At 37.7% G+C, this 12,442-nt stretch overlaps 1 protein-coding gene across 6 annotated transcripts in view; it reads left to right on the top strand.

Moving 5' to 3' along the window:
* Positions 1-12,442, top strand: part of ncam1a (neural cell adhesion molecule 1a) — a 312,988-nt gene that overhangs the window by 237,747 nt on the left and 62,799 nt on the right. For all 6 annotated transcript variants that reach the window (XM_088440218.1, XM_088440217.1, XM_088440222.1 and 3 more), the window contains exons 5-8: positions 4,589-4,726; positions 4,803-4,920; positions 8,454-8,614; positions 9,804-9,946. In XM_088440218.1, coding sequence (XP_088296344.1) covers positions 4,589-4,726; positions 4,803-4,920; positions 8,454-8,614; positions 9,804-9,946 — 560 coding nt within the window. The remainder of the gene's footprint in view (positions 1-4,588; positions 4,727-4,802; positions 4,921-8,453; positions 8,615-9,803; positions 9,947-12,442) is intronic.

Genomic DNA, 12,442 nt, shown 5'->3' with positions numbered 1-12,442 from the left:
AAAAAAAAAAAAATACTTCAGAGATAAGGACACCTGAATCACGATGGTGTGTGTATCCTCCCTAGTGGACATGATTGGTAATTGCAGTTTAGTCACAATGGCACACTTTGAACATAGATGCTGTTTGATGTATATGCTTCCTATTGAATATGATGGCTTAATGCAATCTAGTGGCGAGGTAACACACACTAGGCATTGTAGTGGGTGATCTCTTTATTTTGTTCAAAGTTCATCTACTTAATTTTGATGTGTATGATTGAAGTGAAGAATGTAAAGTTTAGCTCTTTGTTTAGCTTTAGTGTTTTGTTTTGTTTTTCCAGAGGTTTAAGATATTTGTATTTTGTAGTAGGATGACGAAGGTTTATTGGGGTTCAAAAATAGTTCAGACAAATAAACATAGGGCCAAATCCACAAGGAATGAACTTGTAGACACTGATAACACCTGTAATAGCACTTCTTTTTCACCCATAATTTGCTCCGTCTTAAAGCGTAAAGACATTCATAAAGTCTGACAGCTTGAGTGTACATTGTACTGGTTTTGCTCCTGATCTCGACACAAGGCAGAGAAAAATGCTTGCTTTGAGCCAAGAACACTGTGGAAGAATAATAGGACACGTTCACTCATTTCAACTGTTTAAAACTCAACCTAATGCCATTGTTGCTACCCTTTTGTTTTTTTAATTCACCATTTCATTCAATTTTTAGTCCTGCTAGTTGCTTGGATCATATTTTAGAATGTTATTGACTCCAAAGAAAGGCACCTTTAGTTAAAAGTAGTATAGAGAGATGAGATTGTCAGAACACGAGACTGAGGAGTTGGGAATGGGAAAACCTATGAATTGTCTCCAAAATTGGACATCTAACGTGCAAAGATTTAAAGTTTTTAGATATTAAGGACATACTCAAGCATTTTCCTCATGGCTGCTATAAATGCTTAGGAGAATAAGACATTATATTCATTTAATACTCATAAACTACTCCATGGATGTGGTCCTTTTATTATTTTCAGAGATTGATGTTGGCATGGGTAGAAATGTGCATGTGATTTTTTTTTTTTTTTTTAATATAATGGCTGGTCATCACTTTCTGATATGAACTAACAATACACTTTTTTTACAGGAAGTGTTTCAAACCATCCAATGCTGTCTTGTTGAATAATGTACAATCCAATGAGGAACGCCACTTTTACAGCATCTTTGAGCTCATTTTATCCGCTTCCCCAAAATTGCCTTTCGCTTTATTTGTCAAAATCCGTGAATTGCACATTGTTTATCTATGAAGCTCATTTGCTTAGACGACGGCAAGTTTTCCGGCAAATATATGCATATTAGCTATTTAAATACGCGCAAGATACGACCGGCGCACCGAGACGCAGCTTTGCAGCGCAATTAGAGACACATTTCACCCTCCACACCTGCTTTGTGAATTAGATGTGATGTTTGCTGCATTTTTACCCGTTTGCGTCATGCAAAAGCCACATAATCCTTTAGTGAATCTGGCCCATAGACTAATACTGTCAAACCGAAAACAGCATAATGGGATTCACATCACCGTATTATTGCTGTTACGATCCCTTTTCGAAGTTACAAAACAAAATAAGTGACAGTACCAGTCAAAAGTTAGAAAAATTAGTAGAAAAGTAGAAACGCCTTCTTAACTCTTTTGGTGCCATGGTTGAGATTTAATTTTCGTCATGTAAAATATTTTTACTTTTATGTTGTTGTGTTTTTTTAATGACTGACTAGATGATGCTCATCGCCAGCCCTCCTCTTGATATTAAGCCAATCAAGCACTGTTGTAGTGATTGTTGTAGGCGGTCGTGGCTCAGGCCGTAGCGGGGGCCGTCCAGTAACTGAAAGGTCGGCTGTTCAATCCCCGCTCTGTCAGTCACATACTGTTGTGTTCTTGGGCAAGACACTTCACCCACCTTGACTTTATTGGGTCAAAGTGGCTTTATGGCGCGAAATGGCAGCTTCGCCTCTGTCATTCTACGCAATGTAGTTTACCACCAATGGTCTTACAGTGTGATAGTGCTATGCTTTGTAAAGCGCCCTAGGTTTCGTTAAAGGCGCTATATAAATGAAAGCATTATTATTTTATATATACAGTATATAACTTTTTCCTTCTGAAAATGACTAAATAACTGTAGTCTTCCTTTAAAATGTTGAGTGTGAGACCAAAAAGTTATTTCCAAAATTGTGCACTTACTAGTCTCAGAGTCAGTTTGTAAAATTGTGTAGTGTAATCATTTTAAAAAGCCTCTTCATGAGGCCTGTTTTAAATATTTCAAGCTTCATTTTTTTCAGTGTTTTCAGTGTATATTAGTTTAACATTAATAATACAGATGAAATAACTAACTTGTCCCTGCCAGGTCCAACCCCAAGCTAAAACTATTCCAACGTCTTCATCTCAGGAACAAATATTAAAATGAGGTGACACCGAACCACTCACGGATTTTGACCAAAACATGAAAAAGACACCTGCCTGCTCACCGAGTCGAGGCTGTCGGCCTAGTGACATGTGAGAACTGCCAGCAGGTTTCACTTATTGCGGCAGAGTTCATTACGTAGTGTTAATGGCCGCTTTAATAAGGTGTGGCAACAGGTTGTCAGGTTGAGGTGCTCACAGCTCCCTTTTTAAAGCACTCCTGATTAGCTAGCATAATTGAGCCTCTTCAATTTGCCTTCCGCTTCCTACTGTTGAAGCGTTTCAAACTCCCTTTTTCTGCTTTGAAGGCGAAGGATTAATTAAAGCTGGGATATTGGATTCAGAATGGCCTTTTGGGCTTAACAAAGACCAAAAAAGCTTAAAAAAAAAAGATACTGGCTTATCTTTAATTGACATTAGAAAATTTGAGTGGCAGGGTTGATAATAATTTTTTTACCAATGTACTTTATTTTCTGATTTGAAATTGAATCCGCATACCAGAGGACATGTGAGTATTTGTGACCCAATCAGTAGAATGCATCAGATGGAAATGCCAAAATGTCCACATTATCAATCCAGCCCTGGTAACAGATCAATTTGAGCTGCTTGGTATTGAGCAAGAAATGCTTTCATGCAGAGACTTCCAGTATCAGTGGGCTATCCTCATCTTCCTTTGAGTTTGAGAAATGGTCATCTAATTTAATTTCATACCTGAATTACTGATATATTTGAAAGATTTGTGATTTCATTTTAGCTCAAAAAAATCTGCTTTTCTGACTTATACCCACATAACTCAAAACCAGGCAAATTTCTCCATATATCTATGTTTGAAAGCATGAAATAGGTCATGTCATGTCATTTACATGGCTTACAATGTTTAGCTATACCTCTAATTTGAGTAGTATGCATTCGTTTTAGTGTGTTTGCATTTTCCAAAGCAATTTTGGTCAGTAGTTCAAATAGGCAATAAGCAAACTATTTGTTTGCTTATTGCCTATTCGTTGTCCAAAATGAGGCTTTGACCCATTATGAAAAAGAAAAGACAGCTTGAGAAAAATGTGAGAGCAGTTGCATTGCATGCATGGACGTCAGCACGTGGGGGGAGGGGGGGGGGGGGGACACACAGCTAAGAGCAACTGATCCACGCTCTGATCTCACCACAGTCGTCACTTGGATAAAGAAGGTTTCCTCAAAGCATTTCTGTAGCATTTCTAATCCTACCCTCAAAGAAATTGGACAGGTCCCAAGATGACTACCCGTGGTAGTGTCACAAGGATAGGCAAGAAGATGTCCAGGATTTAAATGGGAGGGGCTATTTGGCATGTCAGGTAGTGATGGTAACCTTTAGGACTTTTTGGCAAATTAATATTCAGCTGTGTCAAAAAATAAAGCATTGAAGCTTCAAATAGTTACTTTCAGCATTTGCCTCTATTTACGCGTGCATTGCCTTGAACTTGTCTTGTTTCCGCCCCCCTTCGCCACAAAAGTATGTTATTCGATATAGGATGAAAAATGCATCTAAAAGCACTGTAATTTCGTCTCTTTAATTACACATACCATGTGTTACAATTGGACAGCCATGCTCTATGTAACCACAAAAGTTCAACTGCATGAAGTCAACTTGTACATGGAGAAATATGGTACTTGTTGCGTGTGAACCAAACTGAAAAAATAGCAATGCCATTATTTTAGTCTAAAATCTAAAGTCTAAAAGCGGCTTGGTGGTGCAGTGTTTGGCAGGTAGGCCTCACTGTTCATGGACCCGAGTTCAAATCCACCTATCTCCGGCATTCCTGTGTGGCATTTGCATGTTCTCCCAAGCCCGCGTGGGTGCTCTCCAGACAATCTGGCTTTCTCCCACACTCCAAAAGCATGTATGGCAGGTGTATTGGACATAGTAATTTGCCTTTAGGGGTGATTGGGTGCGTGAATGGTTGTTCGTGTGTGTGTCCTGCGATTGGCTGGCAATCCCCACCTATGCCCTTAAGCCAGATGGTATAGGCACCAGCAAGCCTGTGACCGTTGAGAAGATAAGCAGCTATAGAAAAATGGATGGATGGATTTAAAGTTTAGAAAAAAAGTCTCAACAATGGGTCCTCTTCAGAGGATGAAATTAATTTAATAATGGCAAATACAATTGTTTCTTTGTTTACTGTTTCAGTGCGATACAACCTGATGGATAATGGACACTTGATGATCCGCGGCATCAAAAAAACAGATGAGGGAGCGTACAACTGTGAAGCACGCGTCATGGAAACCGGGGAAATCAACTTCAAAATGATCAATGTGGTCATTAACGGTGAGACATTTTCTCAAGTCCTGCTGCTTCAACTGATAAATCCTTTTGTCATATGACAACCGTTGTGTGTTTTCAGTCCTTCCCACCATTCGCGCCAGGCAGTCCGAAGTTAACGCTACCGCTGATATGGGCGGGTCCATCCTCTTGGCCTGCGATGCTGATGGTTTTCCTGAACCCACTGTCACATGGGCCTAGTATGTATGACCTTGATGCAATTTCACATTTATTTTGCTGATTGGAATTTGAATTGCAAAAAAAAAAAAAGAAAAAAACATGTTTTGGTTTGAATTACATTTACAATTTACATTCATCTGCATCAGTAGTTCTCAACCTTTGTTCTGTAATGTACCATCTGTGAAATATTTGTTTTCAGCTAAGTTATCCTGAACCAGCTCTAAGCATTACTGGATGATAAAAATAATGAAAATAAATACATGCAACATTTTGCAAAGCAGTCACTATATAACACAACGTAACAATAAATTGTTTCATGGTCTAATCCAGAGGTCCCCAACTGCCGGTCCATGGCCTTTACCAGTCTATTGATCAACAGGTACCGGGCCGCATGGGCCACACCCGGAATAATGTTTTGAAACAGATTTAGTTTATCCTTTAACAGTTATAGATCTGTGCTTTATTTGTACATTACAATGAACCCTCGTTTATCATGGTAGATATGTTCCGGCACCGGCCGCGATAGCTGAAAATCCACGAAGTAGCGCCCCCACTTTTCACATTTAAAATAAATAAATAAATAAATACATTTGAATTTTATTAAACATGAACGGTCTTCATGCTATACATATTATTTGAGACCAATATTACTTCAATACACATATTTACCTAAATCTTAAATTATTAAACCTTATACACTGTGTGGTAGTGAACTTGTTGGGGGGAGAGAGAGAGAGAGAGAGAGAGAGAGAGAGAGAGAGAGCGCGTGAGACTGCGTTGGCTGTGCTGGAGCACCTCATCCACAAAGCAGCTCAGAATAAAGAGCGGTCATATGCTAACATATGCCAATGTAATTTGTGTACATTTCTGTAAGATATATAACTCTTGCATATGTGACGTAACTGGAAAAGGTAAGTTGTTGCCTATGTTAAGTGTATTGTTAATAGTGAGCTCATACTGTATGTGCACTTTATACTCAGTAGTTTCTCCCTTTAGAGTCTAAAGGGTGTCGAACTCCAGTCCTCGAGGGCCGGCATCCTGCATGTTTTCCAGTTTTCTTTCCCCAACGCACCTGATTCAAATGATTAGCTCATTAGCAAGCTCTGCAGCAGCCTCAAAATGATCCCAATCATTTGAATCAGGTGTTTTTGAGGGAAAAGGTTTGAAAACATGTAGGATATCGGCCCTCGAGGACTGGAGTTCGACACCTGTGCTTTAGACTTTTTAACTGTTGATCTTTTATCTAAAACAATTATTTGTTGTCATCTACTGGTTGTTTGTGCATCAATACATTTATTTGCATGTTAGACATTTACGGCATACAAAAAATCAGATACATTCACGTTGAAAAAAAGTGTAATTGACAAGTATACAACAAAAAAGCAATGCATCTGTACCCAGATCTAATATTCATATATGAACAATTGGGATTCATTTATTTTATTCATCAGTCTTAGTATTATTCTTGACAAACAAATCCCAGTGTAGAAAACAAAATAAGGCTTCTTTTCTTTCGGTGGTGCTGGTTGATGGATGTGTTCTCGCTAACCCTGTTTTTCACCTGATGTGTCGGGTATGATGATGATGAAGATACTTCAACCACAGGAGGCTTGAATTGGGAAGGCCATGTACGTGAGGAGAAAACTGAGAGCAAAGCTATTTTTTTCCGAAGGCAGTCGGCAAGGCTGTCATGATAGCCATCCAAACACTTTTTTTTCTCCCCCAGCAGACAAGGGCGAAGACAGAGAAGGGCTGGTGGTATTTGACAATGCTGTGCGTGTACCTCAATGCACAATGGCGTTTTGTAGCTCAAGGTTGATTCAGTGCAAGTCACATGTTTTCGTATTAACAACACGGACGGCTAGCTTATCTCAACAGGTGTTTGTTTTTTGCTTTTTTTTCAGTGCAGCAAACTAGCAGAGGTGCGTCGGTCGAAATATTTTATGAAAAAGAATACCAGTATCTTGGCAGGATTAAAGTAATTTTGGATTGTTCATTATTGTGAGAATGCTTGATTTTATTTTAATTTTCATCAGTTTTAGTTCCAGGTTTTCATAGGCGTCAAGCGCAAGAAAAAAAAAAATCCCAAAAGATTTTTCACCCTGCTTCTGTTTGGCCGAAATAAATATATTTAAAAATCATCCAATGACACCTTCCATACATGTACAGACACTCCTCTACATCGGAACATTCGATTTATGAACATTCGAAAATTTCAACAGAGTTTCCTGTCAGATTTTGTATTTAGCGCAGTTTCCACGAAACAAACAAACCTTTCGCCCAGTAAGTCTTTCCAATGCGAGGAGTGTGCCACAGGAATGCCCAATAAAGCTCAACTTTTTTTGCAGTGATATTGCTAAACAAAGTCTAAAATGACCCATATAGGTTAGACACATTTACCAGGCCTGCCAATCTTCTCCATTATAGGTAAGCAGGAAATGATCTGAGAGGCCAGGGACTGCTTCAAAATAAACTGTACCATAGTAAGAAGTGTATGATGCAAACGCCCTTGGTACACATTTATTTTGAAGTTCTTTTCGGAAGCATGTATAGTGACAACGGTCAACTTGATGATCTTTTCTTCCTGGAGCAACTCTCAATGTAAACGGCACAGTGCTTTTTTTTCCAATTGACATTCTTTTTTTTTTTTCTGACATTTTTTTTTTTGCTTACAACTTGCAAACAAATTGAGCTGTCTAATATGAATGTGATAACAGCATTATTGTTCATGTACAACTAAAGCCTTTAAAAACACAATGTAGTCCTTCCTCGTGTGATTTTTTTTTCCTGTTCTGTTTCATGAATTGATGTCAGCCTGTTGACATTTTGACTGACTGTGAGGCAATGAAGGAGTCCAAAGGTGATTAGAAAGCGAGTGTCTGAAAATGAACGGATGAGTGAGTCAGGTGTTGAGCAGTTACCATGCATCGATGACGAGATGAGCAAGCAAGCATTCAGAGGCTTAAGGCGCTCAAACAGCAAGTTGTGAACAATATAAAAATACAACAACTGATTAGACGACATCGACACAACTAACGTCACCATCAATGACGACTGCCTCGGCCCCACTTTAACATCACAGCCATCTTATATGGTTGACCTTAGCTGTTAGTTATCAGCCCTTAACTGCTTGCTTAAGTCAAACTATGGAGGGAGTTTTGCCCATTTTTTTTTCTTTGTGCTTTCTGGACAAATAAAGAAATTAGCATCCCCAGTCCGACAAAATATTTTGTTTTTTGTTTGTATTGACAGAAGCCAACAGTTTGAACATGCACTGCTTAGAGCAATAGTAGCCTTCTTAAAAATTTTGTGGATAAAATATCATATGTATTTAAATTAGGAAAAAAATACTGTCAAATTATGTTTTTATGTCATGGATTAGGTACGAAGCCAATAAAGTGAGCAGTGCTGTCTTTTCCTCACTAGTCAAAATGAGGCCACCAAAAATATTCATTTTCACCAAAGTCTAAAAGATCCATTTTCCACATTCCCTTGCGACAAGAAGTTGGATTTCCTATTCATCGCTTATGTGGTCTTTTCTTCTCCCTGGCAGCAACAACATCATTCTTGAGTCAGGAGATAAGTACAGTCTGAATGAGGATGGCTCGGAACTGGTGATAAAAGATGTCATCAAAGTGGATGAAGGAGATTACACCTGCATTGCCAGGAACAAGGCGGGCGAGATGAGACAGGAAGTTAGTCTCAATGTGTTCGGTAAGAAAAAAGTGACACAAATTCACTTTTGTGTTCACTGTTTTGTTGCATGCAGTTATTAAAAAAAACTACTTTTTTCTGTTGTCATTTGCGACACCTTTATCCATGTAAGCATTAACCTTTTTTTATCCATTTATTGTCATTTTTAAGTATATTTTTTTAAAAGGACGTGAACGCCTGTAAGTGTGTGGTTCCATCATCAGCTTCTGAGGCTTCTGGCAAACATTGTTGAGGTTTTAGCACTAATGTACGGTGGCATTGAAGTACAAATTACACGAACAAAAAACAAAGCAAACAAAAAAAAGGTATTCGTAAACAATAAAAAAAAAACACAAGTGAAGCACACAAGAAAAAAAGAAGCAAACAAGAAAAAAGAAGCAAACAAGAAAAGGACACGCACAAGACCAAGACGCAAACAAGAAAAAGAAGACATGCAGGAAAAAAGTAGGGTGAAAGAAATAAGGACGCAAACAATAAAAAGGAGCAAACTAACTTTCCCTACCAGAAAGGGTTAGTGTGGGTGGGGGAGAGTGGTGTGGACTCAGGACTGATTGGATGACAGTGGGCCACTTGTTTGGACGTTAACAACATTCAATTTTAAGGAGGACGTATATTCTGTGTCAAGGTTTTTTTTTTTCTCTTTTTTAAAAAATGAGCGCTACCAGTGATTCAAACTGGTGTCAAAATTGCGGCCCTGTCAGATTGCTTCAGGTAAATCTAGCGCCATCATGGAGGTATATACTGTGATGTTCTCAATTTTCTTTTTTCTAATTTACTTCTTTTTTTCTCATTGTCCGTCTTATTTTTGCATGTGTCCTTTTTCTTGTTTACATATTTTTTCTTGCGTACTTCTTTTGTCTTATTGCGTCTTTTGTCTTGTTTTCATCTTTCTTATTTGCTTCTTTTTTATTGTTTGCTTCTCTCTTGTAAGGTGGGTTTGTTTCTCTTTGTTTGCGATTACCTTTGTTTGTTTGCTTAAATTTTTTGTTCGTGTGATTTATACTTCAGGGCCACCGTATTATTGTCCTGGGTGTGGCTAGTTGATCCAGTTTTGCTCAGTAAGGTGCTGTAATACCAGCAATCATAATTGCACAATCATCCATGAGCTGATTATCAACAAAAATGTCATTTAAAGGAGTGGGATGAAATAATTAACGACATTATCTTTTTATTTTTTTATTTTTTCTAGTGCAAGCTAAAATTACTTACCTGAAGAACCAGACAGCAACTGAGTTTGACGAGGAAGTCATCTTGACCTGCGAGGCCTCGGGTGACCCAACGCCCTCCATCTCGTGGAGCTTTCAAAATAGGATGTTTTCCGAAGGGGAACAGGTAAGGACGGAGAGCAAGGTGGGATGTGGCTTGTAAATATTAGATTAGAACTGCTCTGCATTGTGAATTAACAGCCTGAAATTTGCTGTCACAAACAATAATCCAGCAAACACTGTCAACAATTGACCAATAGACTCAGAACATACTCAGAGGAAGTAATGTAGTTCTACAGGTGCCTTTTATTATTATTTATATATATATATATATATATATATATATATATATATATATATATATATATATATATATATATATATATATATATATATATATATATATATATATATATATATATATAGATAGATAGATAGATAGATAGATAGATAGATAGATAGATAGATAGATAGATAGATGGATGGATAGAGAGTGCGTGTGTGTGTGCGTGCCCATGTGCATGTAAAGCTGTTGGTCCCACTCGCTTCTTAAATGTCAATTTTTTTCCCCTTCAAAAGTCAGCATCTGAAATTTTTTCAGTGTATAAGACTGACACTTGACATATGTTATTTCTTTATCCGCTAAGACTGCAGCAAACTCTTAATTAATGAGAACCCTGGAAATCTGCAGCCATGCTAGGAGTGACGCAGGAAGTCGACGGGGGGGCTTGTGTCAGGCGCTAATCCAAATGCCACTTTTTCCTGCAGAAACACATTTTGGGACTAATAGCACAGTGGATGATGAAAGGAAGAATCTTGTGCAGGCGGGGGGGGGGGGGGGGGGGGGGGGGGGGTTATTGATGCACAGCAAGTCAATACGATGAGACATGGTTGGTATGGGGTATGCTTTTATTGATTTATGTATATGTGTTGTGGTTTAATTTTCTCTGTGTGTTTTCAATGTTTTTTTTTTAAAGAAAATATATAGTCTATATCAAGACCTAATGTGAGGAACAACTTTATTTTCAACTGTAAGCACGTTTTTTAATGAAATAACAATAATAAGATTATTAGTATTAATATTTACATTAGTAATATTTCACTTTAAATATAAACTGTATGACGGCATTTGAATGCACCATATACTGTTGTATTTCATCCTCACGTTAACACTTAGCAAAGACTGACTGGGTGGTTTCTTCGTGTCATTAATCATCAATTGAATATTAGAATTCTTTAGTGATGTTGTGTTAAGTTTAGTAGCTACTCTATGCAATGTTATGGCAAACCAAACTGTCCTTTTTCTGTCCTTGATTATCTCAATGATTGATTAATCCGGAATTATTTTTTTTGATAATCGACTAATCACAACTATTTTTTTTTTCCACTTGAAATTAGCTAAAGCTCCTACACAGGTTCCAAATAAGCTCATGAGCTTTTTACTTTACTTCAAGGACACTATATTACATTTAAATATCACACATAACTTAAGAATGTGTATATTTTTATTCAATATACAAAAATAAAATAAAAGTATTAACTAAATGAAATATATAAAAATATGTCTTTTTTGAGTGAATTCTGCTACTTCTTAACTTGCTACATTGCTTAGGATAACCATTATTAGTGAATGTATAATAAAGAACATTCACAACTTGTGAATAAAACAATAAACAATATATTTGTAGATGGGTATCAGTCCAGAAGTGTTATCAAGGTTCCCCCTCTAAGCACCAAAGTAGCAAAATTGCACCAGGCAACACGGAATACATTTATGTCTAACCATTATCAATTTACAACCTTTTCAAATACACGTAGTTGATAAATCTATGGTGCATAAAGGGTTAAGTACGAATAAATACACAGTCCTCCTCTCTTTGGCTTATCGGAGTCAGTAGCGTACGGCTTGTTTGGTAACATTTTCTGGTATTCCACTGTGTAGCTATGTTTCCTTAAGTAACATGACATTGCAGTAATCCAAAGTCGCAACTCATCAACTTGTTTGCCAATGACCGCACGTTTGCAAGAAAAATGTTTTTTAGCTTTTGCCTAGCTCTCAGCCACATGCATTTCTCCCGCATTTGTTTAGCCTCCGGTCAGTCGTGTAGACTGTGAAGCATCAGGTACTCTCCTGATGGATGAAGCAAAACATTTTTGGTAAAATATTTGTTATTTTGCAGTCTAATGTCCAAAAGCTCCTGACGAGTATATGATGTAAAAGCCTAGCTGGTTTGCACAAGCAGACCCGCAATGAGCAGAAATATCGCTGCTAGTTTGCGAAATGAAGAAAAATTGCGCCTCACAATATGCACACGCTGCCGCTTTGTCGTCAGATCAACCATTTGATTTGTTCGTAAAGGAGAGAAAACGCTTCCTGTGGGACTTCCCCATTGAAGAAAACACGCGCTGGGACTGAAATGAGTAAATAATTAGAAAAATAAGCTCAAAATATATTAAAGCCACTTGACGATGGGGAAAACACCATAACACCATTACTAACGGACATAGTTGATTTCGTGACAGTCCTCGCAAACGCATCGAAATGTAACAACCGCTCCAAGGAATAACTTCAAAATAAGAGTCTGTTCCGGCTATTGCATTATTAATATTTTATATATTATAT

This window comes from Hippichthys cyanospilos, chromosome 18, assembly GCF_059441005.1.
Source record: "Hippichthys cyanospilos isolate Australia breed blue-spotted pipefish chromosome 18, RoL_Hcya_1.0, whole genome shotgun sequence".
Lineage (NCBI taxonomy): Eukaryota > Metazoa > Chordata > Actinopteri > Syngnathiformes > Syngnathidae > Hippichthys > Hippichthys cyanospilos.
The sequence above is the reverse complement of the archived record's forward strand: the minus strand, read 5'-3'. Positions and strand labels throughout refer to the sequence as shown.